Source organism: Hyperolius riggenbachi, chromosome 8 (assembly GCF_040937935.1).
Source record: "Hyperolius riggenbachi isolate aHypRig1 chromosome 8, aHypRig1.pri, whole genome shotgun sequence".
In the NCBI taxonomy this organism is placed as follows: Eukaryota; Metazoa; Chordata; class Amphibia; order Anura; family Hyperoliidae; genus Hyperolius; species Hyperolius riggenbachi.
Window position 1 is genome coordinate 149736118 of NC_090653.1, and position 25581 is coordinate 149761698.

A 25581-nucleotide genomic window follows, 5' to 3' on the forward strand; every position below is an offset into this window, starting at 1 on the left:
GTTTCCTGTTTGGAGATATAGAGACGGATATGTACTCAGTCATATCTGTGACCATAGCTTGTGTGGTGAACGTTCACCACACCATATTTCATAACTACGTCTGCAAACACAAGGGGCTCTATTCATAAAAAACTTGTGGCGTAAATACTCGTAGAGGTAAAATACCGCAGCGGTATTTTACACTTCTGGGTGGTCATTCAAAAAAATCTTGAAAGCTGCGATGCAAGAGCGGAGATCTCCCGCTGAAAGCTGGCGGTAAGCTGTCGGAAGGCATGCGGAAACACTTCAGCGGCAGAGTCCCTCCGTGCACTGCTCTCTCTGGGAGGTCTGTCCCATTCACTTGTATGTAATCCGCAAAATCAGAGGAAGCGGTATTTCCCGTCCACATACCGCTTCGTCTCATCTTTATGAATGGCCATTTTGTTACTTTTTTCTAGATAAATCTAGAAAAACACTGGAGAAGGCGGAAATTTCTCGCTCTGCTGGGGGATTGTAGATTTTCATGCGGGAACAGCTTTTATGAATGCCCACTTTGCTAAATGGACGGGAAAATCCGCTGTTTTGAGGTGAAAACTTGCGGTAAGGTTTTATGAATAGAGCCCAAGGTGGTTATCTGCAGCTACCCATTGAACTAGTTATACGATCCCGCTGAGTTGACATCCTCTCTCTGTGCATTTGTGCAACACATTGGGCTCTATTCATAAAACCTTACCGCAAGTTTTCCGCTCAAAACAGCGGATTTTCCCGTCTATTTAGCAAAGTGGGCATTCATAAAAGCTGTTCCCGCATGAAAATCTACAATCCCCCAGCAGAGCGAGAAATTTCCGCCTTCTCCAGTGTTTTTCTAGATTTATCTAGAAAAAAGTAACAAAATGGCCATTCATAAAGATTAGAGGAAGCGGTATGTGGACGGGAAATACCGCTTCCTCTGATTTTGCGGATTACATACAAGTGAATGGGACAGACCTCCCAGAGAGAGCAGTGCACGGAGGGACTCTGCCGGCTGAAGTGTTTCCGCATGCATTCCGACAGCTTACCGCCAGCTTTCAGCGGGAGATCTCCGCTCTTGCATCGCAGCTTTCAAGATTTCTTTGAATGACCACCCAAAAGTGTAAAATACCGCTGCGGTATTTTCCCTCCAGGAGTTTTCTCGCAACAACTTTTTTATGAATAGAGCCCATTGGGCTCTATTCATAAAAAAGTTGTTGCGAGAAAACTCCTAGAGGGAAAATACCGCAGCAGCCCATTTAATTCGGCACAGTTCACCAGGGAACGTGTAACCCATCTCCTAGCAACAGCCTCCAGAATATCCGCCCTCTCTGCAAAGGCAAAGAAGCATGGTAATGACATCACTGCCGCCCTCAGTTCCCATCTTCTTTCCAGATGACCTCACTTCCGCCAGCTTGGTAGCTGCTGGTTGTGAGTGGGAACGTACAGCCGGCGTGGTTATTGAGGCCACTGGGAGCTGTACCCCGCATGTCATCTGCCGAACTCGGCCTCTTGGAAACATCATCATGTTTAAGAAGTGAGTGTTTTCGATATGACATAAACTTCAATAGGTAAAGTCTGCCGTATCACTTCCAGTATGTCTCAGCTTAGCATAGTGCATGAAATCCTCTGCAGCCAATCGGCAATCACTTGTAACAGTAAGGCCTTCGGTAAACTGAAGTCTGATTGGCTCATTTGTATCAATGGAGTTGCTCTGAAATGGTGGCTTAAGTCGTTTACTGAAAGTCATATAAATCATCAGTAGGTATCTGCTGTATTCGATAAAACAGAGGCTATGGTACCCATACATCTAGCAATGTATGGGCAGATCGACTAAGAGGCAAATCTCTTTCTGATGGAATCAGATTGAAGAGAAATCTTTGGCTGCCCATACATACACTTTAGTGTTGTCCGGATCATGAACGATTCGGATCTTTGATCCGAATCTATTTTATGAGTCGATCATCCGAATCATCAAAATGAGTGATTCGGATCGCAAAAGGGGCGGGGCCAGGAGTGACACGCCCCCTCTCAGCGGGCAGCAGGGTCCTGGAAGCAAGCAGAGCTGAGATGGATTGCCCTGTTGGAGGGGACTCAGGGGAGGCAGCCTTGCAGGGACAGGTAGAGGGGACATGGGTGCCACTGCCAGATATGTGTAGAGCACACATACTGGCTATAACGTGCTGCCCATTATAGGCTGGCTGTTCCGTAGTGCTGCACAGTGAACACATTGGAAGCTTTTGGCTCAGCACAGCTCAGTAACTTTGCAGACAGTGCGATTGAAAGGCAATATAATCCTCCTGCACTCGGCACTAAACAGCTGCACTTATCTTCTGGGAATGCTTTCTTTCACTGTGCGACCTTTTCTTTCAAAGTATACAGATGAACATATAGGTGAAATATATGTACAGCGTATGATTGCAGCATGTGGGTATTGTGTGCAAGCAAACATTTCTGCTCTCTGCTTCCCTCCTCCCTTCTCTGTCCACTCCCTGCCCTCTGTCCATCTTCTCCCCTTCTCTGTGTGTCCATCCCTCTCCCCTTCTCCTGTCCACAGCAGGGAAAGACCTGTCCTGCTATCCATTTCACCCCCGAATGCTTCGGTAGTAAAATGATCCGAGATTCGGATCAAAGATCCGGATCTCTTCAATGATCCGATTCGAATCATCCGGATCATTGAAAAGATCCGAACTTCCCATCTCTAATACACTTCAGGCAGATTCCTGATTGATTTTAACATGAAATCTCTCAGGAATCGGCTTCATGATGCTGGCTCTGCTCCTGTACCCTTAAATGTTAGTGGGTGCTAATCTGTTTTGGGGGACCCAGCTGGTATCCATGTAGGTAAATTCAGCTAATGTGATTGGGTGGGTGGCACCCTCTCCAGCTGCTAGGTTTCCAACAAGTTGTAAACTACACCAACGCTATTTTGCCAATCGCAACGCTTTGTGCTGTAAGAGTGTGCTTTGATTGGAGAACGGTTCGCTAAGAGGTTTCCTGCTGGGTCCCCCTAAAGTAGACTAGCGTGTCTGTTAATGTTACAATGTAATCCCTACCATAGTCCTATGTCTATGTATGTATCATAGTTTAGGGCCAATTACCTGATCTGTATGTTTTTGGGGATGTGGGAGGAAACAGAGTACCCGGGGAAGCCCATGCTGGGATTTGAACTGGGACTCAGCACTGCAAGGCGAGAGTGCTAACCACTACACTGTGTGTACGGATGCGCAGTAGCACAGAGCTGCACATGCACGTGTGTGAGCGCTCCGGCTTACTGTGCAGGTGTGGGCAAACTCCCAAGTGAACTTATAATGTCTAATACAGAGCAACACAGTGCAGATGTTGCCCCAGGAACAGTACTGGTAAAGTTGTAACATTAACCACTTATTCCAGGGATGTAGATATTCATCTATGCAAGTTATTGAGAATTTAATGGATGGTGAAAATTGCTCTGGTCCTCAAATTTAATTTATTAAATAAATTAGTTGATTTTGAAGAAATCTTTTAACTTTTTTCTTTTAAATTAACTTTTTAGGTTCGATGAGAAAGAAAATGTGTCAAACTGCATTCAGTTAAAAACATCGGTAATCAAAGGCATAAAGAATCAGTTGAATGAACAGTTCCCTGGGATAGACCAATGGCTCAACCAGATTATGCCAAAAAAGGACCCTGTGAAAATAGTTAGATGGTAAGTTAGCAACATTTTCTGTAAAATATATTCAGTACTTATCCGTTAGCCGGGCGCATCCGGCAGGTGGCGACAACTCCACCAGAGTTACATCTTTCCCTACTATCCATGTCGGCCTGGAGGGGGAATAGTAATTAGCGCCACCTGCCGGATGCGCCCGGCTAACGGATAAGTACCATATATTTTCTTTGCTTCCTGATCTCTGTGCTCAAATCCCCTTTCTGCCCTCAGTGTTTGCAATATTCATTTCAATGGATCTCATTTTGTCTGTGAGAGTCCCTTTTTTTTTTTTTTTTTTTTTTTTTAATCAAAAAGGTGACATTTGAGAAATTGAGCTTGATTATGAAGATGTGCTTACAATTAGGAACGGCAGTTTTAACATAGGTTTGTTAAAGCAAGCCCGAGGTGGGCTAAGAAGGCTACCTGATCTGTGGGTCTGAGCGGATCAGGTAGCTGCAAAAATTGGCACTCCACGCCACTCCTGTTTCACTCTCATCCAGCGTGCAGGGAGGAGGGGCGGAGCAGTGCTTTTCAGCGCTGCTAGATTTGGGCGCAGCCGGCACCGCCATAGACTACAATAGGAATCATTTCTATTGCAGTGCTCAGTGAGTAACGTCGGCTCCGTCAGAGGACGGAGCCGAGGTTGCTTAAAAACATAATAATTCGGCCTCCAGCAATCGCTGGAAGCCGAATTATTTCATTCCCCCACTATCCATGGCGGCCTGGAGGGGGAATAGTAATTAAATCGGCCCGGACTTGTGCAGAAGCAGGATCAGCTATATACCGCTGTATCCTGCGCCCAAGTCTACCGGCGCCGATTTCAAATGTACTCAGGAGGGAGAGTGGCCAGGGAGAGAGAGCTGCCCTCCCGCTGATTGGAGGGAAGTGATGCGGGCGGGTAGCGCCGATACGGAGGAGGCGGGGGAGTGGCGCTAACAGACAGGCGAGAGGTAAACATTGTGCTGGTGACACGCTGCGTGTCGCCAGCACTGCGGGGGGTATAGCGGCGCGCAGGTGGGTCTTGGAGGCACACCATGGGGCAACAGAGGCTAGTGTTAGTGTGCACAACCAGCCTCTGTGCCCCACTAGCATAAGTAAATCCCACCTCGGGTTCTCTTTGATTTTGTGGCATTGATTCAGCAAGGTGCTGAAAGCATTCTTTAGAAATGTTGGCCCATATTGATAGGGTAGCATGTTGTAGTTGATGGAGATTTGTGTGATGCACATCCAGGGCACGAAGCTCCTGTTCCATCACATCCTAAAGATGCTCTATTGGGTTGAGATCTGGTGACTGTGGGGGCCATTTTAGCAGGGCTGTGGAGTTGGTACAAAAATCCACCGACTCCGACTCCTCAGGTTAGGATTCCATCGACTCCTCTAATTTGCATATTACAACTTTGTTGATTGAATGTATGTAACGTGAAATGCATCTCTTAACTGCCAATGCTTAGGAATTTTAAAATACAGCCGAAGTGAGAGGGGTATGGAGGTTGCCATATTTATTCCCCTTTAAACAATACCAGTTACCTGGCTAGCTGGCTGACCTTCTGCCTCTAATACTTTTAGTCATAGACTAAAACTAGTCCTTGGTAAGAGTAACAAACACCATCACAGAACATTTATATCGCGCTTTTCTCCCATCGTCCTCCAGGATGGCTGCTGCTGAGACATTGCTTGTCCCCTCCCCAAACGGAAACACCTGTAAGAGTAATCAATTTAAAAGAACCCGCCCTTATATAAGGACTCCTCCTCCCTCACCAACTCAGTTTTTGTTTGTTTCCCATCACCTGAGGATACACCTGTAGACATTTCTTGTTTTAAGGCATAGGTTGGCCTGGGGCGGAGCAGTGCTTTTCAGCGCTGCTAGATTTGGGCGCAGCCAGCGCCGCCATAGACTATAAAGGGATTCAGTCTATAGCGGCGCTCAGTGAGTAACGTCGGAGCCGTCAGCAGACGGAGCCGAGGTTACTTAAAAATTATAATAATTCGGCTTCCAGCAGTTGCTGGAAGCCGAATTATTTCATTCCCCCACTATCCACGGCGGCCTGGAGGGGGAATAGTAATTAATTCGGCCCGGACTTGTGCAGAAGCAGGATCAGCCATATAACAGCTGGATCCTGCGCCCAAGTCTACCGGCGCCGAATTCAAATGTACTCGCCTGGGGCGCCTATGTTGTTAGGCAGGGTTTTTTTCTGGATGGCGGTGGAAACTGTGAGTAGGATGCCCCAGTTTTAACCTGTGTGCGGTGGGGGCGGAATGTTACCTGGCTGCAGGTTGTCCAAGAGGATCGCCGCCATTACCGCCCTTCTTGCTGCCTCCATGTGTTACAGAGCAGCTAGAGATGTCAGAAGTTATGACATTCAATCTCCTGGTCCCGCAGGTGTCACTTTTGCTAGCCGCTGTTTGGCCACTGAGGACAGGAAGTGGGGCGGTGTCCTCAAAAGCCAAGAGAAGCGCGGATTCCGCGCTCTCTACACGTAGGACGCCAGCGACGCTGCCATGGAGCAGAAGCAGTCCTCCGCAACAGCAGCCTTTGATGCCCGACCGAGACTTTCTCGAGGGAATTGGCACAGGTACATATATGAGGAAACGATTGCTACCTATAAATACCTCTAGCAAAATGTTTTTTCTGAGCAGTGACTCTTCTTTCACGGTTTTGCAAAACTTGCACAGCAACAGCCTGAGAGATTGAGATGCCAAAAGTGTAACATTAGATTACATGATAAGAAATGGAACTGCTCCTCACGATCTCCACTATGCTGGAAAGATGGGATCACAGACAATAGGCATCCCAGCCTGTTCCAGCAGCAAAGGTGAGTGCACTGATGGTGCATTTTTTGCAGGAATATACACTCATATGGTTCAAATTGGAGTGTGATTTCCCGTGTTTTACCTTTACCCTTTCCCTCTATAACCTAGCAAGCTAAAAGCGCATGCAAAGCAGAGGAGGTATCGAATAGGGTTTGGAGAAACTAACTTTACTTAGGTCGTTCTTTCATCCATTAAAAGTTCGTTCGTCGTTCACAACGAACGATCATTGTCGCATGTGTGTACGTAGCATTGGTTTCAGATCTGTTTTGCATTTGTTTCAAATCAGTTTTGCATTTTTCAGATCTGTTTTGCTTTGGCGTTTGTCTCAGATCTGTTTTGCATGTTTCAGATCTGTTTTGCCTTTGCGTTGGGTTCAGATCTGTTTTGCCTTTGCGTTGGGTTCAGATCTGTTTTGCTTTTGATACGAAGGTGGAGGGTTTCTGCTCTCTCCACCCATCGGTGTCAGGGAACAGATTGGATGAGTTATCAGTGGACTGGCTGAGCGGTCTCCTCTACACATTTCCACCATTCAACTTCATCCCCAAGGTCCTGAGAAAGATGGAGGTCGAAGGGCAACAGTGATATTCATAGGTCCCTGGTGGCTGAGAAGGGCATGGTTCCCTATCTGTTGTCTCTAGTCCTAAAATGCCCATGGCATCTGGAAAAAGACAAGACCTGTTAGTTCAGGGGTCAAATGTTCATCCAAATCTCCAGATGTTGAAATTGATAGCCTGCCTGAGTATAAAGGAAAGGAATAATATACAGACGGATGACCTTAAGATTATTTTGGGAATTTTTACAGAGTGGAATTGATATGGGACTGAAGGTAAGCGCCCTAAGAGTCCACGTATCGGCCTTATCGGGTTTTTTTCATACACAATTGTCTAAGAAGATTTTTCATTAAGTCTTATTTTCAGTAGCAAAATTCCAACCAATGCCAGAAAAATTAGTTCCTCCTTGGGATTTATCTTTAGTTCTAAATTTCTTGACTTCTGATAAATTTGAACCTATTGCTCAGACCCCTTTAAAGAATCTAACATTAAAGGTAGCCTTCCTGGTAGCAATAACGTCAGCTAGAAGAATTGGGGATATTCAGGGATTATCCGTTTAGGACCTTTTATATGGTTATTCATTCAGAATTGTTTTCAGACCTGACCTAGCCTATCTTTCAAAGGTATCTTCAGCTTTTTATCGTTCACAGGAGATTGTTTTACCGTCTTCTTCTCCCAATCCGCAGGATGTTAGAGGAGCAGTGAAACAGATTAATGTGAGAAGAGCTATCATAGTTTTATTTAGAAAGGACAGCTCAGTGGAGAAGATCTAGCTATTTATTTGTATCATATATGGGAGCCTCAAAGGGATTGCAGGCATCAAAAAGCGCCATAGCTAGATGGGTTAAGGAGCTAATAGGTTGGGCTTACAGGGAATCGCAGGAAGTATTCCATACTAGAATTACGACACATTCTACTCTATCCTTGGCAGCCTCTTGGGCAGAGAGGTCGTGAGCAAGCCTGGAACAGATATGTAAAGCAGCTACCTGGTCGTCACACACAACTTTTGTGAAACACTACAGAGTTGAACTACTGTTAAGCCAGGATCAGAGTTTTTTTGAAGAAAGTATTACAAGCCATCATCCCTCCCTAAGGAAAATTTCTCGCTGGTCTCAGCAGCAGCCATCCTGGAGGACGATGGGAGAAAGTCCCAGCTGCTTACCTGTAGCCGTGTTTCGGCGAGTCCTCCAGGATGGCTGCCGAGTTCCCATCCCTATTGTAATATAGTTGCTAAGTTTGATTTATGTTAAAGGTGATGTACTCTTAATAACTGAGTTGGTGAGCGAGGAGGAGTCCTTATATAAGGGCGGGTTCTTTTAAATTGATTACTCTTACAGGTGTTTCCGTTTGGGGAGGGGACAAGCAATGTCTCAGCAGCAGCCATCCTGGAGGACTCCCCGAAACACGGCTACAGGTAAGCAGCTGGGACTTTCTCCTGGCAGACTCAAAGCGCCAGAGCTGCAGCCACTAGGACGCGCTCTATAGGCAGTAGCAGTGTTAGGGAGACTTGCCCAAGGTCTCCTACTGAATAGGTGCTGGCTTACTGAACAGGCAGAGCCCTTAACCATTACTTTATCCAGCCACCAGCTGGTGTACTTATAGAAGACAGGAACAAAGAACATCTATCAGGCCCTAAGCAATGTAACTGGGTACATGTAAGAGTGATGTGCAGGTACTCTGCCGAAGAATGAGGGGATTCTTCCTCTATTACACATTCTTCATGTACGATCTGAACCAGGTTTATGGGTGATAGACAACACTTCAATGTGCGCAACATTCTCAGTGGATTCCCTGCAGCTCTGTGGGGGGTGCATATGTAGAGTATAGTACTATTGTGTAACAAAGTAATCCTGAGACAGATGAAATTAAAGTTTTATACATACCTGGGGCTTCCTCCAGCCCCCTTCAGGCTAATCAGTCTTCAGTAAAATTCAGTTTTAAATATTTTTGGTATGTCTTCATCAAAAATTATACACCGTAGTGTTTAAAGTGAACCGGAGGTGAAAATAAACTGATGAACTAAACAATTCTATTATCCTATTACTCCTATAAATGACTTTTTTTTAATTTTTAGATATCGCACCATTTTATGTTTAAAAGCGTTAAACTGCAGATTTAATGTTTTATTTTCTCTACTAAATGACAGTCTTTCTGTGCCCCAGACGTAAACTATATTATATGGCAGAACTGATCAGAGAGGGATTGATTACTACCATTACACAGCAGACCGATTTTCAATAAATTTCAACAGGAAGTCATCATTAGACTGATTGAATCTGCTGGGAATAGAACAGGAAAATCGATATGTGTGGCTTACTTTAGAACATAGTCCAACTTCCCTCTCCATAATGTGCGTGCAGCTTGGACCGTCTGTTTTATTGATGAGACCATCACAGGTGTTCTATCTAGTTGATGGTCAAAAGTGGAGTTTCAGAATTGGAATTAACCAAGCAATACAAAGTGGTTAAATACTGCCACTCAAATCAATCAGCAGTGATAGTTTCAGTTGACAGTTTGGAATGATTACTGTACAGCCATACTGCTCAGCTATCTGCTGAACATCCAATTCTGCTGTGTGGAAAAGGGTGGGTGAGAATGAATAAAAGGTTTATTACTGCAGGGATTACAAAAGGTCAAAAGTTGTTGGGCAGCAGCAATTGGCAATCGTTCTCCTCTAAATGTCTTTCTAATTGCGTGAATTTTTCACTGAAGATGATTGTGTGTTGAGTAAAATGAATTCTAGTTAGTTCGTATGGGCTGCTAAACCTTGAACTTGCTTTGAATCTGTACATTTTGGTGTAATAAGCCTGTTTGATGTTCATTTTGATTTGCTATGGTTTATGTCTCTGCAGCCATGAACATATTGAAATCCTAACAGTAAATGGAGAGCTACTGTTCTTTAGACAGCGGGAAGGTCCCTTCTATCCGACACTGAGACTGCTTCACAAATGTAAGTTCCTACTAATTTATTTAAAGAGAACCCGAGGCGGTTCGGGGGGATCCCCCACACTGCTGCTCTTTCCCCCGTTATCTAGGAGGTAAATAGAGTAGAGTGATTCCCTGCTCAAAACGCCCACTAGGGGCATTTCTGCAGGCTTTCCAGAGCTGCTATTGGGCAGTTCTCTCTCCCTGGCAACTCCCCTTGCCGTTCCCCCTTCTCCCTTAACGCTAGGAGAAAGAGATCTCTCTCCTTCCAGCATCGTGACTCAGAGGTCAGGACAGTGAAAGTGGGCCAGTGTGGCAGTTTTGGCGCCTACCTGATCTGCTCAGCACACTGGATCAGGTAGCATCATTTTTGTTGTGATTATTTTATGAGCCCACCTCGGGCTTAAGGAAATTAGATTCTTGCCTTGTCACATGAGCATCAAAAACCTGCAAAAATGAAGTTTTCCCACTTTGTAATAAACTTACAGCGAATGTTTATGTAGCTTACAGGGGGTTAGAGATGTGACCAGAAGGGTTTTAACGAGTATGTGTTAACGACTTCTCAAATTTCTGCTGTATGAGAACAGTATATCACACATCAGCCCACATAAAATGTGTAGTAATTATAAAAGCTTACCATCTCATGGTTTTGCATGAAAATATGCTGTAGATTAAGTGCCTGTTGCTGTGTTTAGCCCAGGCTAAAAAAAGGAATGCTTCACAGCTGTAGTCTGGGAGCTTTTGAACAAGCAAATGTAAGGAGAGGTTTTCTGCCTGAAAACCCGCAGCTTCCAATCAAAGGCTGGTGATGATCATTCCAATGACTTGTATTATGATTAGGGACTACATAGTTTGGAATGTGTTGGTTTCTTTGAGCCATGTTTTAACTATGTTGGACCTAGTATTAAAATAAAGAATTTACAGTCTACACAGCGAGTGTGGATCTTCTGTCTCCTGGTGAGGAGCACTGGTTTTCCTGAAAAGCCACAGGTGCCAACCAAAGGCTGGTGATGACCATTCCAGTGTCTTGTATTACATTTATAGTGGAACCAAACTCTTGTATAGCACACAATGAGAAGCCTTTGTTCCACATATAGTTGCAAAAGAAATGCACTGCCCTGTGTTTCTGTGTTCCTTTGCAGGCCCTTTCCCCATACAGTAAACCTTGAGGGAATATACTTATGAGATAATGATTTGTATGTGTAGTACAGCTAAGAAATAGAATTTACTAATGTTGCCCAGCCTCTCACCCAAGGAACAAATGCCAGTTATAATAGGGTGACCCTCTGGGGGTCTGAGGGGCTTATGGACCTTGGTATAAGTGGTGAAAGACTAGGAAAACCGGACTGACAACCTTCAGAAAAGTAGCTGTCCTTTGGTCTAAAATAGAAATAAGGCCAATAACTTGCTGAAAACAGGAAGTGGGACCAGAGAGGAGAGGTTGATGAACTGAAACGTTCCCCAACAGTCAAAGGGCCTCCTTCCGGTAATCGGAGGAGTTGAGGACCACAAGCAAACTCCCCTTGACTGAAGCAACAACAATGTCTCATTTAGCTGACAAATGAGGGGGACAGAGGAGTTTTCCCTACTCACTTCGGCTCTGGTATCCTTTAAGTGGTATGATCCGAATTCTAAACTTCCCGCATAGAATATTGCAATTGATAAACTGCCGTACCATTTCTTTCCTGAAGGTGTCACTGCAGGCCTATTTTTTTATTTATTTTTTTAATTAAAACTGAAGCATTGAACTAGAGAAGTTACTTGAGAACAATTGAAAGCTACCGCTACATTGCATACTCTTTCATATTCATCCTTCTACAATACAGTTTATACAATTACAATACAATTTTTGAGTGAATGTCAAGATGTCACTTGCGATGCTCTGCAAAGCGTAATCTTTGAAATTTGTGGAAAAATTGCATTTTGCAGTACAAAAGATCCCTAAGCGTTCAGTGCAGTCATCTTCAGCAATGCACTTTTCACCCAACAGCTGCAAACAGGCCACGAGTATAGACTCTATAAGGGATCAACAATCCTTATTGGTGCTGGATGCTTGCTACCATTTCCTTGTGTCATGGAGAGCATACTACACCCAGTTCTTTACTGGTGATGTGTAAAATATGCCTACACTGTCCCGATTCCATGGAGACCACTCTTTCTTGTGCCATGTGCTAGTACCTTTAGGAAAGTGTGATCTTTGTGGACAAACAAGATTGCATTAAAGGTGCCCATAGATCTAGTGATGTATAGGCAGATCGACCAAGAGACAAATCTGATCAGAGAGAGATCTGTTGGTTGCCTATACATCGCAGGCCGATGACTATTTTGGCATGATATTTCTTGCGGATCGGCCTTGTGACGCTGCCTGGCTGCTGTCCCCACCCCAAATGTTAATGTGCTCATGCATTCAAGTCTCACCTGTCTTGTCCGCTGCTTCCCCATGACCGCCACTTCACACGCAGCAACCATGTGATGGCCACCTACAGCACGTGTGTGACGTCACAAACGTGTCTGGTCGCGGAGATGCAGCGAACAAGACCAGGAGCAGCTGTTGCGGCAGCTGGAAAGGTGAGAGATTTGACTGCACGAGCACCAGGTTGTGGCACATTTGCATTTGGTGGACAGCTGCTGGGGTTCTGTCGCCTTAGTCGTTGCTATATTCCACGCCGTTACTGATGCAAACCTGATTGGCCACGTCCGCCAGAGATTTTCCAGCATGCTCAAGCGATGCAGTTGATTGTTTTTGGCCCAAAATTAATATATAATTCTTTTTTTATCTGTAATGGTAATAACAGATTGTGGTAATAACTTTTTTTTTTTATGCTGCCAATATTTGTAGTGGAAATTTCACACTAATCCTGTCCTGTTCATAGGCTTCAGATGCGTGATAAGAAATTCTGCTACTCAACATAAACGGCAATATCAAACTGACAGTAGTTCATGCTTTTTTCCCCCAGGTCTATTTGAAAAGGAAAACATTTTTTTTTGTTGGAGTGAGGCTGTAAATTAATTACGGTTTCATTGTATAATCCGTTGTCTGTTAACAAATGTTAATTCTCATTTTTTTTCCCCCTCCTAGATCCTTTTATTCTCCCACATCAGCAAGTTGATAAAGGAGCCATAAAATTTGTTTTAAGTGGAGCAAACATCATGTGCCCGGGTCTAACATCTCCTGGAGCCAAGCTTTACCCATCTGCAGCTGACACAGTTGTTGTATCCTTTTATCTGTATAGTGGGGCACAAACTTGGCATTGTGGGGATGCTGAGTGGGCAATAATGTGCTGTAAATCAATGCGCTGCGCTTGACTGTATAACAGGTTCGGAAAAGGGAAACATTGGGACAAAGTCTGAGTAAGGTCAATACAACCAAAAGGTCTGAGGCCTGTACACAAGCGAGAGGTTAGTTCAGAAAATACACATAGGCATATATATGAAAAGTATCCAAAAATGTATTCGTAGGCAGGCACTAAGATGCATATCTAAGATATATAATATATAAGAAAGCATATAATGTTCTAAAAATAAAGAACTAATCCCGGCAGCAGCACTTAGGTGCAACCAAAGAACCAATTTTTAGCATAGCATTTGAGTCATACAAGCAACAAGATAAACTGGTATATTAGGGCTCTGTTTCCAAGGATACACACAGTTGTGTTTATGTAGGATACAAGACCAATATTGATCAATATTGTTTAATCCAGGTTCCAGGCAGTTATGCAAATAGAAGGCAAAAGTGCATGAGTAGTTAGTTGTAAATGCGTCTAATGGATTGGACCACACAGGGGCACCTATTAGTGTTCCATCAACCCAATAGCAGTTGTGGAGTAGTGCAATTGTTCATATAAAGTGGATGAGGGCCAAACAAAGCAGTTGAATTCATGGCTTATATGCGGTACTTTTGCAAGCAAGCAGATCAAGTACAAGGTAGGGTTGTTGTACCATCAGTAATTCATTAACCCAATCGCAGTTGTTGAATAGTGCATTTCATGCAATATGTTGAACGTATATATAAACGTAATTGCAGGCTAGCCTGGGCAGTTAAACTTGTGTATGAAACAATGGAGAATAGAGGCACCAAGAAAGTTCCATCAACCCAATCGCAGTTGTAGGATAAGCTGAGTTGCGGGGATTCGCGCCGGCCGGATCAGGTAATGTATTGCGTCGGGTATTCGAACGCCACTATCGACGCACTCCCGACCCGCCGGCGATCGAGCAAACTCTTCCGCACGGACAGAACGACGGGAATCAACGGGAACAATTGATTTTGGACGGAAATCGATCGTTCTGTCAGCGTTTACGCAACGATTTCACAGCAGATTCGATCACAGTGATCGAATCTGCTGTATATCGGCTAAATCGTTAGGTGTATGGGCTCCTTTAGATGAAGTAGTGTCAGTGGCGGCTCTGAATGTGAAAGTGTAAACCAATGAAATACACCATAGACCGCATCAGAATGCAGGTGTAAGCCAAGTGAGTTAACCCTGCATATCTTCCTCTTCCCGCCTGCACTCTGCAGGACGTTCTTGCTCATCCCTATTGATCTTTTCATAATGGCCATCCAAAGTATCATCATGATGGATGCAATAAAGCTGCAAACTGGTTGAAGTGTAACTTCCCCACACTCAAGGATACTGAATGGACATGCAGCTTCCGAGTAAAGCCTGGTACATGTATTCAATTTTGTTTGGCCCGTGATCAGCCAATTTTACTATTTCCATGTAGTATTATATATACCTACACAATCTGTTCATGATTTTCAAAATCTATTGGCCCATGTTGGTGGTAAAATTGGTCAGTGATTTACTAACCAAAATTTCATGTATGTATACACCCCTAAACTTTAAGTGTAACAGTAGTAAAATCAAAAATTAATTCTTTATTTTTATCTGGTAAACAAGCAATAGTTAAAATCACTATTACTTTTCTTGTTGATACATGATCATTCCCCAGTTTACCTGACTCTTATTTGGTACACAAAAGAGCATGCTGGGTTGTCCTTTTTTCCTTCTCTATATCCCCAATGCAGCCTGATTGGCTGAAGCCTCTTTCCCTCCTGTTTTCCCCTCCCACGCCTCTGTTCCTCTCTGATTGGCCAGTATTTCTCATGACAATGCACTTTCTATAGTGAAGGGTGGGCAAATCAGGCAGAGGAGAGTAAGGGAGGAAATGACACACCGTTTGCAGTTTGCCACAAGCCATGTGGGGGACACAGCAAACATGTGGAAGAAGGTGCTCTGGTCAGATGAGACCAAAATGGAACTTTTTGGCCAAAATGCAAAATGCTGTGTGTGGCGGAAAACTAACACTGCACATCACTCTGAACACACCATCCCCACTGTCAAATATGGTGGTGGCAGCATCATGCTCTGGGGTGCCTCTCTTCAGCAGGGACAGGGAAGCTGGTCAGAGTTGATGGGAAGATGGATGGAGCCAAATACAGGGCAATCTTGGAAGAAAACCACTTGGAGTCTGCAAAAGACTTGAGACTGGAGCGGAAGCTCACCTTCCAGCAGGACAACGACCCTAAACATTAAGCCAGGGCAACAATAGAATGGTTTAAAACAAAACATATCCATGTGTTCGAATGGCCCAGTCAAAGCCCAGATCTAAATCCAATCGAGAATCTGGCAAGATCTGAAAGCTGCTGTTCACAAACGCTGTCCATCTAATCTGACTGAGCTGGAGCTGTTTTGCATAGAAGAATAGGCAAGGATTTCAGTCTCTAGATGTGCAAAGCTGGTAGAGACATACCCTAAAAGACTGGCAGCTGTAATTGCAGCAAAAGGTGGTTCTAAAGTATTGACTCAAGGGGCTGAATAATTACACACACCCCACTTTGCAGTTTGTTTGTTTTTTTAAATGTTTGGAATCGTGTATGATTTTCGTTCCACTTCTCACGTGACACCACTTTGTATTGGTCTTTCACGTGGAATTCTAATAAAATCGATTCATGTTTGTGGCAGTAATCTGACAAAATGTGGAAAACTTTAAGGGGCCCGAATACTTTTGCAAACCACTGTATGTTATGTACGTAGAGCAAGTATTTATCTACTTATGTATGTGTTGTTATTTTTTCTGAGATAGTATGACTGACAGCTCCTCTTTAATGGTGGCATACTCTCTATAGAGGTCATTTTGCACTAAACTTCCTGCTTGAGTAATGTTAAATGATATCCTTAACACTTGTACACAGGCAATAATGGCAGAGGGAAAACAACATGCTTTATGTGTTGGAGTCATGAAGATGTCTGCAGATGATATGTAAGTGTTTTGCATTACTGACTTCACTTATGGATAATGTTTTAAACTCTTGAAAGCCTGTTCTTGACATGTGTAAAATAGTACTGACAAATATACCATTGCTTGGATAAAAAGTTTTTTTTTGTTTTTTAAATAAAAAGCCACTCAGGTGTGTTAAAATGGGTTATACTTTGGTCAGTTTTGGTTTTCTTATGTGTACAAATGTACTTTTTGTATTGCTTTAATATTTGTGTGTCAGATGCTTTACTTTACAAATGTGTAAAAGAATACATATTTGAAGAGAAAGAAGATGACAGCTCAGCAGTACCTGAATGCTTGAAAGCACCCTCCATAACAATAAAGTGAACATTACTGGAGTGGTTTTTATTTTGGGCCCGTTGCGCTGCAAGCATTTAACCTACACGTGGTTGCGTTATGCAACAGGTGATCTCTGTGGAAGCTCTGAAGCCAGTACAAAATAGCAATATATATGTATCAGGCATTTCTGAGGCTGAAACCAGGAAAATCACCGTACAAGTGGGAGTGTCCTGATTAATTGACTGCATTCCACTTTGTCACTACAGTGCCTCTTTAAAGGGAAACTTAACTGAGAGGGATATGGGTGTTTCCTTTTAAACAATACCAGTTGCTTGTCAGTCCTGCTGATCTCTTTGGCTGTAGTAGTGGGTGAATCGCACACCTGAAACAAGTATGCAACTAATCCAGTCTGACTTCAGTCAGAGCACCTGATCTGCATGCTTGTTCAGGGGCTGTGGCTTAAAGTATTAGAGACACAGAATCAGCATGAGAGTCAGGCAACTGGTATTATTTTAAAAAGAAAATTCCATATCCTTCTCAGTTTAGGTTCCCTTTAAGGTAAATGTCAAATGTGGCACTACCTGCATTTTCAGGTCACAAACATGCTTCAGTCATATGCTTTCAGTGTAGCTGCTTTCTTGTAACAAATATCTGTTCTGTTTTCTTTGTTGGTCTGCATGGGAGTTACCATCTTGCTATTGTCAGCTCTCTGCACAGAACAGGGAGAATGCACAGAAAATAGAGCCATCTGTCACCTCAGCATGTCAGCAAGAATAGTTAACTACCAAAAAGAATTGCCACCACCAAAATACAAAGTTTTCTGATCAAATTCCTTGTACGCGGACCAGTGAAATGTGTTAATAAATTAATAGAAGCATGAAGAAGCCATAAACACGAATTTGCTCTTCATTTTGCACAGCACGTGAACTGATATTCATTTTTTTTACAGTTGTGAGTCTGTTCTGCTGTCTTGCGTGAAAACTATTTTTTTTTTCTGGTGCAAGATGTATCAAGTTGGACCCCACTCCACTGTAAATTACCTTGAAGATGGATTTTGCTTTTTATACAGCACACACTCATACATCTGGTTTCAGTCCAGGGTAGTTCTGTAGCCTCAGACCCAACAATAGTTTTGCCAATCATTAGGTGTGAGCGCCTTCGCCATTTGCGCTCACAAGCTGCTGATGTATAGTGACGTCACACATGCTGTACATAGGCAGTATGTGAGGCACAACAAGAGGAAACCGAAGACTGGCACCGTCCCAGGTGATAGCAGGCAGGTAAAGTATAAACGCATGCACGGGGGGGATGGGGAGGGGGGCAGCAGAGTTACACTAAGGGGGCAGCGACGGAGGCGGTGGATGCGCCGTCATGAGGCTGATTCCTGAGAGATTTAATACTGAAATCGATTGGGAATCGGCCTGTGGTGTATGGGCAGCCGACCGATCTCTCTCTGATCAGATTCGATTAGAGAGGGATGTGTCTCTTGGTCGAATCTGCCCATCATTGCTAGATGTAGGCTACCTTTAGTGTTTATACCAAATCTACTGCCTGATGTATAAAAAACAATATTGTGTTGTTTATACCTACCTTTAAATTCATTTTTCCCCCTTAGAATCTACAGGGAGTGCAGAATTATTAGGCAAATTAGTATTTTGACCACATCATCCTCTTTATGCATGTTGTCTTACTCCAAGCTGTATAGGCTTGAAAGCCTACTACCAACTAAGCATATTAGGTGATGTGCATCTCTGTAATGAGAAGAAGTGTGGTCTAATGACATCAACACCCTATATCAGGTGTGCATAATTATTATGTGTGTGGGAGAGCTGGCAGGCACTCGGGGTAAACGCTGATAGTAGACAAAAATATGATGGACCCAGACAACTATGTGCTCAAGACTAATAAGGAAAGTTTTCTTCATGAACTGTGAGGCATGGGGAGAAAAAAAAAAGTCTGGCACTATAGTGTTTATTGTGCAAAAGGTGACACAAAGATGCAAATTAAAGGCATCAGCAAGATTTGACAGTATGCAAAAAGTCATGTAACAATTCAAAAGTCATACCAATGGCATCTTTGGTGGCGTTTGGGTGGTCGGCGCGTGCTTGCGTCATCCATGACACGCACACGCGACCCTCCACGCGTAACCCCATGCGTTCCATTCATGCTTAGGTGTGATTGGACCAAGTTCTTCTGTCCTCCCGGAAGGGGCGGGACCTTAAGCGGCGAACCGGAAGTGCATAATTATTAGGCAACTTCCTTTCCTTTGGCAAAATGGGTCAAAAGAAGGACTTGACAGGCTCAGAAAAGTAAAACAATAGTGAGATATCTTGCAGCGGGATGCAGCAAAGCTTCTGAAGCGTGATCATCGAACAATCAAGCGTTTCATTCAAAATAGTCAACAGGGTCGCAAGTAGCGTGTGGAAAAACCAAGGCACAAAATAACTGCCCATGAACTGAGAAAAGTCAAGCGTGCAGCTGCCAAGATGCCACTTGCCACCAGTTTGGCCATATTTCAGAGCTGCAACATCACTGGAGTGCCCAAAAGCACAAGGTGTGCAATACTCAGAGACATGGCCAAGGTAAGAAAGGCTGAAAGATGACCACCACTGAACAAGACACACAAGCTGAAACGTCAAGACTGGGCCAAGAAATATCTCAAGACTGATTTTTTCTAAGGTTTTATGGACTGATGAAATGAGAGTGAGTCTTGATGGGCCAGATGGATCTTTCCATAGTTACATTGTATTACACAGGGTGAGTTTTTCTCAAAGTCAGCAGTTCCATTCAGCAGAAAAAGTCGCCCTGTGTAATACAATGTAACTATGGAAAGATGGATATAATTTTAAAGCTCTTTCTCCTCTTTCTGACGACACCTAAATCGTCGCCCTACGCCTTTTAGTTTTCTCTATTTTCGCGATTGAAATTGCGGCCGCTGCAATTTCAATCGCAAAAATAGCGAAAACTAAAAGGCGTAGGGCGAGGGTTTATATATCATTGGAAAGAGGAGAAAGAGAGCTTTAAAATGATATGCATCTTTCCATAGTTTCCGCACTGCTCGGAGTCCCTTTAAGTAAAGTATATTTTAACTGGGAAGTTTTACAGCATGTTTATCTTAACTAGTTGATTCTTTTACGCTGTGAGACTTATGTTGTGACGTTAAATGTGACTTAAAGGGATACTGTAGGGGGGTCAGGGGAAAATGAGTTGAACTTACCCGGGGCTTCTAACGGTCCCCCGCAGACATCCTGTGTTGGCGCAGCCACTCACCGATGCTCTGGCCCCGCCTCCGGTTCACTTCTGGAATTTCAGACTTTAAAGTCTGAAAACCACTGCTCCTGCGTTGCCGTGTCCTCGATCCCGCTGATGTCATCAAGAGCGCACAGCGCAGGCCCAGTATGGTCTGTGTCTGCGCAGTACACTCCTGGTGACATCAGCGGGAGCGAGGACACGGGCGTGCAGACGCAGTGGTTTTCTGACTTTAAAGTCAGAAATTCCAGAAGTGAACTGGAGGCGGGGCCGGAGCATCGGTAAATGGTTGCGCCAACACAGGATGTCTGTGGGGGACCATTAGAAGCCCCGGGTAAGTTCAGCTCATTTTCCCTTGACACCCCCCCCCCCCCCTACAGTATCCCTTTAATAAAATTGTAAGCTAAGATAACAGTAAGTAGTTGGAAGGCACTAGCTGAACGAACAGAAGTAATATCCTGCCACGTAGACAGGCGCTGAGTCTTGTATTTGAAGAGAACTGTATTATTTCTATGCCAATGTTTGTGCTGATCTGAGCTAAGATAAATAGTGCATGGAAAGGAAAAGTAGAGGAACTCCTACCATGAAGATGTTTACCTTCTATTCTAGTGCTAATCTGACTGCAAAGTGTGCATGTATTTATTATAACTAGTGATGGTTAATGCAGATCTAGGTCCATGCAGATTTTATGCTGACATTTAAGAAGCTGTGGGTTTTTTTTTGGTCCACTCCTCAGCATGCTGATTGATGGTTCCTAGAAGAGTTTCTATTGTTAGCTGAAGCATTTATCAGGTTAAGCGCTAGTAATCACAGTCTAGAAATGCCGGCAATCACCACGCCCTGCACACACACACTTACCTACCTATGACCCAGACTGAATATAGCAGGCAGTCATGTGTCTAATGCTGGGAATACATGGGTCAATTTTGCCGCTCGATTACGCGCCCGATCGTTTTCCGCGCTTGATTATGGGGGCGATTTTCTTATCTTCCATTCGTTTTTCTTATCTTTTCCCATTGTTCCCCATGCAAAATCAAGCGCGGAATCGATCGGGCGGGAGATCGGACATGTCGAAAATTATCAATCGAGCCATCTAAACGGCTTAAAATAGAGCCGTGTATTCCCAGTATTATGATAGGTATACACCATACAATTTTTTTTGTTGGATTTTCTGTAAAGCCGCATCTACGCGTGTAGATGCGGCTCCGATCCTCCTTATCAATCGAGCCGCTGATGCGGCTCGATTGATAAGATCCGACAGGACGGATCTTGCTTCCGCCGATTCCCTGCTCGCTCCCCGCGAGGGGACAATGGCAGGGAATCGAGCGGAAGGTAAGCGGGGACAAGCGGGGAATCGAATGCGGAGCGGGGACGCGGAAGAGGCGATCCGGCGGCTAATCGAGCCGCCGGATCGCAGCCTCAGCTACGCGTGTAGATAAGGCTTTAAGCCGCATCTACACGCGTAGATGCGGCCGCGATGTGGCTTATCAATCGAGCCGCTGATGCGGCTCGATTGATAAGATCCGACAGGACAGATCTTGCTTCCGCCGATTCCCTGCTCACTCCCCGCGAGGGGTCAATGGCAGGGAATCGAGCGGAAGCGGGGAACCGAATCCGGTGCACGCGAGCGGGGACGCGGCGGGCACGTGCGGGGACGCGGAAGAGGCGATCCGGCAGCTAATCGAGCCGCCGGATCGCCACAACATCTCCCCGTGTAGACAGGGCTTAAGATTTACCTGCCAGATAGATAATTTCCAACATGTCGGAAATTATCTATCTAACCAACTATCTGCCTAGCAATTAAGCATTGTTCTACTCAGCAAGAGATAACCAGAAGACAATGCACCAGAGATAATGACCAGTCTCTACAGAAAATAATCTAATGCAGAAAATCTAACAGAAAATTGTATGGTGTGTACTAGGCATTATTAGGGTAGTGCTCTGTGAGCTCTCACTTTTAGCCATAGCCCATGAACAAGCATGCAGATCAGATGTGTCTGCCAAAAAAATCTAACAATATTAGCTGCGTGCTTGTATCTTGTATAATTCAGACACTATTTTTGCCAAATAGATTAGTAGAGCTGCCAGGCAACTGGTATCGATTGCCGCTCGGGAGACTGTAAAGATGGCAAACCGCCGTCTATTTACATGTAGAGCGCTGCAATTGGCAGCAGCGCTGTACTGGGGACAGCCGTGTGACACGGCTGTCCCCCTGAGGCACAAGAGAGCGTAAAGCCTATGAGAGCTGATCGCCATGATTGGCTGGCTGGGGGGAGGGAGGGGTTTTCAAAAATAAATAGTAAAAAATATAAAAAAACCTACTATAAATATGTATACAAACAAAAATAAACAAAGGGGGGGAGGGGGATCACTAGTGTGCTGTGTTGTGCGGCCCTGCAGCTTGGCCTTAAAGCTGCAGTGGCTATTTAAACAAATAATGGCCTGGTCTTTAGGGAGGTTTAGCACTGTGGTCCTGAAGTGGTTCATACTGGACTACATACTGTATTTTCACAAAATGCTGTGTAACAAATAGTAAAGCTGTTTTGTTTTTTTTTTTGTTTGTTTTGCTTTTACAGTGAAAAGGTCAATAAAGGAATCGGAATTGAAAATATTCACTATTTAAATGATGGTTTGTGGCACATGAAGACCTACAAATGAAGCACTGGATACTACTTGAGGGCACTTGGAACTGATGTGGACTTGAAAGTAACCTGTTTTTATTGATGTGGTTGAATGTGATATTTGCTTTCTGTGACGCTTAATAAAGCAAATGTGACAAGTCTGTGATTTTATTTTAGATAAGTTTTGCTAATATGATATGTCAGGAATTCAGAGGCTACCATTACTGGCATCTTTTTAAACATTTCTTCCTGTCTGGCTCCTGTTCTGTATGCTTGTGTGAGACCCAGATTGCTGGAGTACAGGCAATTGGGGTGACAAAAATAGAGAATACAAACAGACTAAAGCTGGCCATACACTGGCCCGATTTGCCGCCGTTTCGACAGCAGATTCGATCACTGGGATCGAATCTGCTGCCAATCGTTCACGCTACACGCCGAATTTCGATCCATTCCGTCGATCGCGCCGTGCGGAAAATAACCGCCGATCGCTCGCTGGTAAAGAGCGCATCGCTAGCGGCGTTCAAGTGCCCGACGACCGACGCAATAGAGCTGCAATACATTACCTGCTCCGCCGGCGCGACTCCCGGGTCTCCGCTCTTCTTCTCTGGTCTGGTCTCCGGCATGCTTCCCTTCTTCCTGTCCCGGCAGGAAGTTTAAACAGTAGAGGGCGCTCTACTGTTTAAACTTCCCCCAGACAGGAAGAAGGGATGCTGGAGACCAGACCAGAGCGGAGAAGAAGAGCGGAGACCCGGGAGTCGCGCCGGCCGGAGCAGGTAATGTATGCGGGGTGGGGGGAAGCGGCGGCAGCACCACCACAGATTGTGAACGATTTCAGGCTGAAATCGGTTCACAATCTGTTTGCAGTAAAGGTAGCCATACGATCCCTCTCTGATCAGATTCGATCAGATAGGGATCTGTCTGTTGGTCGAATCTGATGGCAAATCGACCAGTGTATGGCTACCTTAATGCTTGGTACACACCATTCAATTTCCTGTCAGATTGACGGGTCGAACCAATTATTTCTGACATGTCTGATGTGCTCTCAGTCGATAATGGGATCGATTTTTAGACCACTACGGCACAAAATCAATCCTGTAAATGATCGGGGGCAGATTAGACGTGGGAAATGATCAGTTTGAACCGCCGATCTGACAGGAAATTAAATGTTGTGTGTTTAGCAGATGACCTTCAGTCTGCACTGCTGCCGCGAGTCACAATTCCTGTATCTACCAGGGATGGTCAATGAGATGTAAATTATTTCATCTTGCTGCAGGATAGTACATTTTTATGTGGATTGAAAATGGGCCAATCAAATTAAACCTCTGGTCCATATTCAAGCTGCATACAAAACTTGCATCATAATCCAGCATCACAGGCATAGTTATGTTAATCTCATTGACCATCACTAGAAAAAGGATGTAGAAACCTTCCCCTTTTGGCTTGTTCCCTGTGTAGCTAATTACTCCTGCAGGAAGATGGGAGTTTCAGGAAACTGTACTCTAGAGCAGAGGTCCCCAACCTGGGGGCCACAGCCCCCTGGTGGTCGTGAGCAGATTTCTGTGGGCTGGGGGGCCGCGGCGGATCTTGCCTTTCTCCCTCCCTCTCCCCCGCCGCCGCTCCTATTACCTTATGCGGGCGGCCGCTTTCTTCCTTATATTCCTAATAGCCCCTCTCCTCTTTGAAGCATCTCGTACAGCAGCGCTTCCTGTGCGGCTGCTGGAAGGAGGCAGGGCAGCGTTCCCATGGTAACGGCGATAGCCGCTACAGGAAGCCGCTGCCCTGCTTCCTTCCCTTCCTTACAGCAGCTGCGCGGGAAGCGCTGCTGTAATACGAGATGCTGCAAGAGGAGAGGAGCTTTGGGGAATATAAGGAAGCGACCGCCCGCTCATAAGGTAACAGGAGCGGCAGCCGCGTGGGGGAGTGGGCACCTCTCCTAGATACACTGGGGCAGCTATACTGGGCTAACTACTGGCGACACTGGGGCAGCTATACTGGGCTAACTACTGGCGACACTGGGGCAGCTATACTGGGCTAACTACTGGCGACACTGGGGCAGCTATACTGGGCTAACTACTGGCGACACTGGGGCAGCTATACTGGGCTAACTACTGGCGACACTGGGGCAGCTATACTGGGCTAACTACTGGCGACACTGGGGCAGCTATACTGGGCTAACTACTGGCGACACTGGGGCAGCTATACTGGGCTAACTACTGGCGACACTGGGGCAGCTATACTGGGCTAACTACTGGCGACACTGGGGCAGCTATACTGGGCTAACTACTGGCGACACTGGGGCAGCTATACTGGGCTAACTACTGGCGACACTGGGGCAGCTATACTGGGCTAACTACTGGCGACCCTGGGGCAGCTATACTGGGCTAACTACTGGCGACCCTGGGGCAGCTATACTGGGCTAACTACTGGCGACCCTGGGGCAGCTATACTGGGCTAACTACTGGCGACCCTGGGGCAGCTATACTGGGCTAACTACTGGCGACACTGGGGCAGCTATACTGGGCTAACTACTGGCGACACTGGGGCAGCTATACTGGGCTAACTACTGGCTACACTGGGCTAACTACTGGCGATACTGGGGCAGCTATACTGGGCTAACTACTGGTGACACTGGGGCAGCTATACTGGGCTAACTACTGGCTACACTGGGCTAACTACTGGCGACACTGGGGCAGCTATACTGGGCTAACTACTGGCTACACTGGGCTAACTACTGGCGACACTGGGGCAGCTATACTGGGCTAACTACTGGCTACACTGGGCTAACTACTGGCGACACTGGGGCAGCTATACTGGGCTAACTACTGGCTACACTGGGGCAGCTACACTGGGGTAACTACTGGCTACACTGGGCTAACTACTGGTGACACTGGGGCAGCTATACTGGGTAACTACTGGCTACACTGGGCTAACTACTGGCGACACTGGGGCATCTTTACTGGGGTAACTACTGGCTACACTGGGCTAACTGTACTGGCGACACTGGGGCAGCTATACTGGGCTAACTGTACGTGCTATACTGGGCTAACTGTACTTGCTATTCTGGGCTAACTATACTTGCTATACTGTGGAATCTGGGAAAAAGGGGGAGGCTGCCACCGCCACTAGCCACGCCCCAACAACCCCCCACGGGGCCCCGGAGAAAATTTTGGTCGGGATAGTGGGCCCCGGG

The 25581-nt window shown here is 45.2% G+C and overlaps 1 protein-coding gene across 2 annotated transcripts; it reads left to right on the plus strand.

The window, feature by feature from the left end:
• Window positions 1-1366: 1366 nt before the first annotated feature.
• On the plus strand, window positions 1367-22549 carry LOC137528345 (malignant T-cell-amplified sequence 1-A). 2 transcript variants are annotated; one of them, XM_068249624.1, is made up of 6 exons: window positions 1367-1525; window positions 3524-3676; window positions 9891-9988; window positions 13043-13176; window positions 16157-16224; window positions 22347-22549. In XM_068249624.1, exons 1-6 carry the CDS (start codon window positions 1515-1517, stop codon window positions 22426-22428), a joined length of 546 nt encoding a protein of 181 aa, XP_068105725.1. In that variant the 5' UTR covers window positions 1367-1514; the 3' UTR covers window positions 22429-22549. The 2 variants fall into 2 exon arrangements, with proteins under 2 accessions (XP_068105725.1, XP_068105726.1); XM_068249625.1 differs by having other exon boundaries at window positions 1387-1559.
• The last annotated feature ends 3032 nt before the right edge of the window (window positions 22550-25581 follow it).

What these genes read in the sequence shown, in the direction of transcription:
- LOC137528345 (XM_068249625.1), top strand. Translation starts at nt 1,477, where the DNA reads ATGTCATCTGCCGAACTCGGCCTCTTGGAAACATCATCATGTTTAAGA. An exon ending in CTGCAGCTGACACAGTTGTT is followed by an intron (nt 13,177 to 16,156) that starts GTATCCTTTTAT and finishes ACTTGTACACAG; the next exon opens with GCAATAATGGCAGAGGGAAA. An exon ending in AAGATGTCTGCAGATGATAT is followed by an intron (nt 16,225 to 22,346) that starts GTAAGTGTTTTG and finishes TTGCTTTTACAG; the next exon opens with TGAAAAGGTCAATAAAGGAA.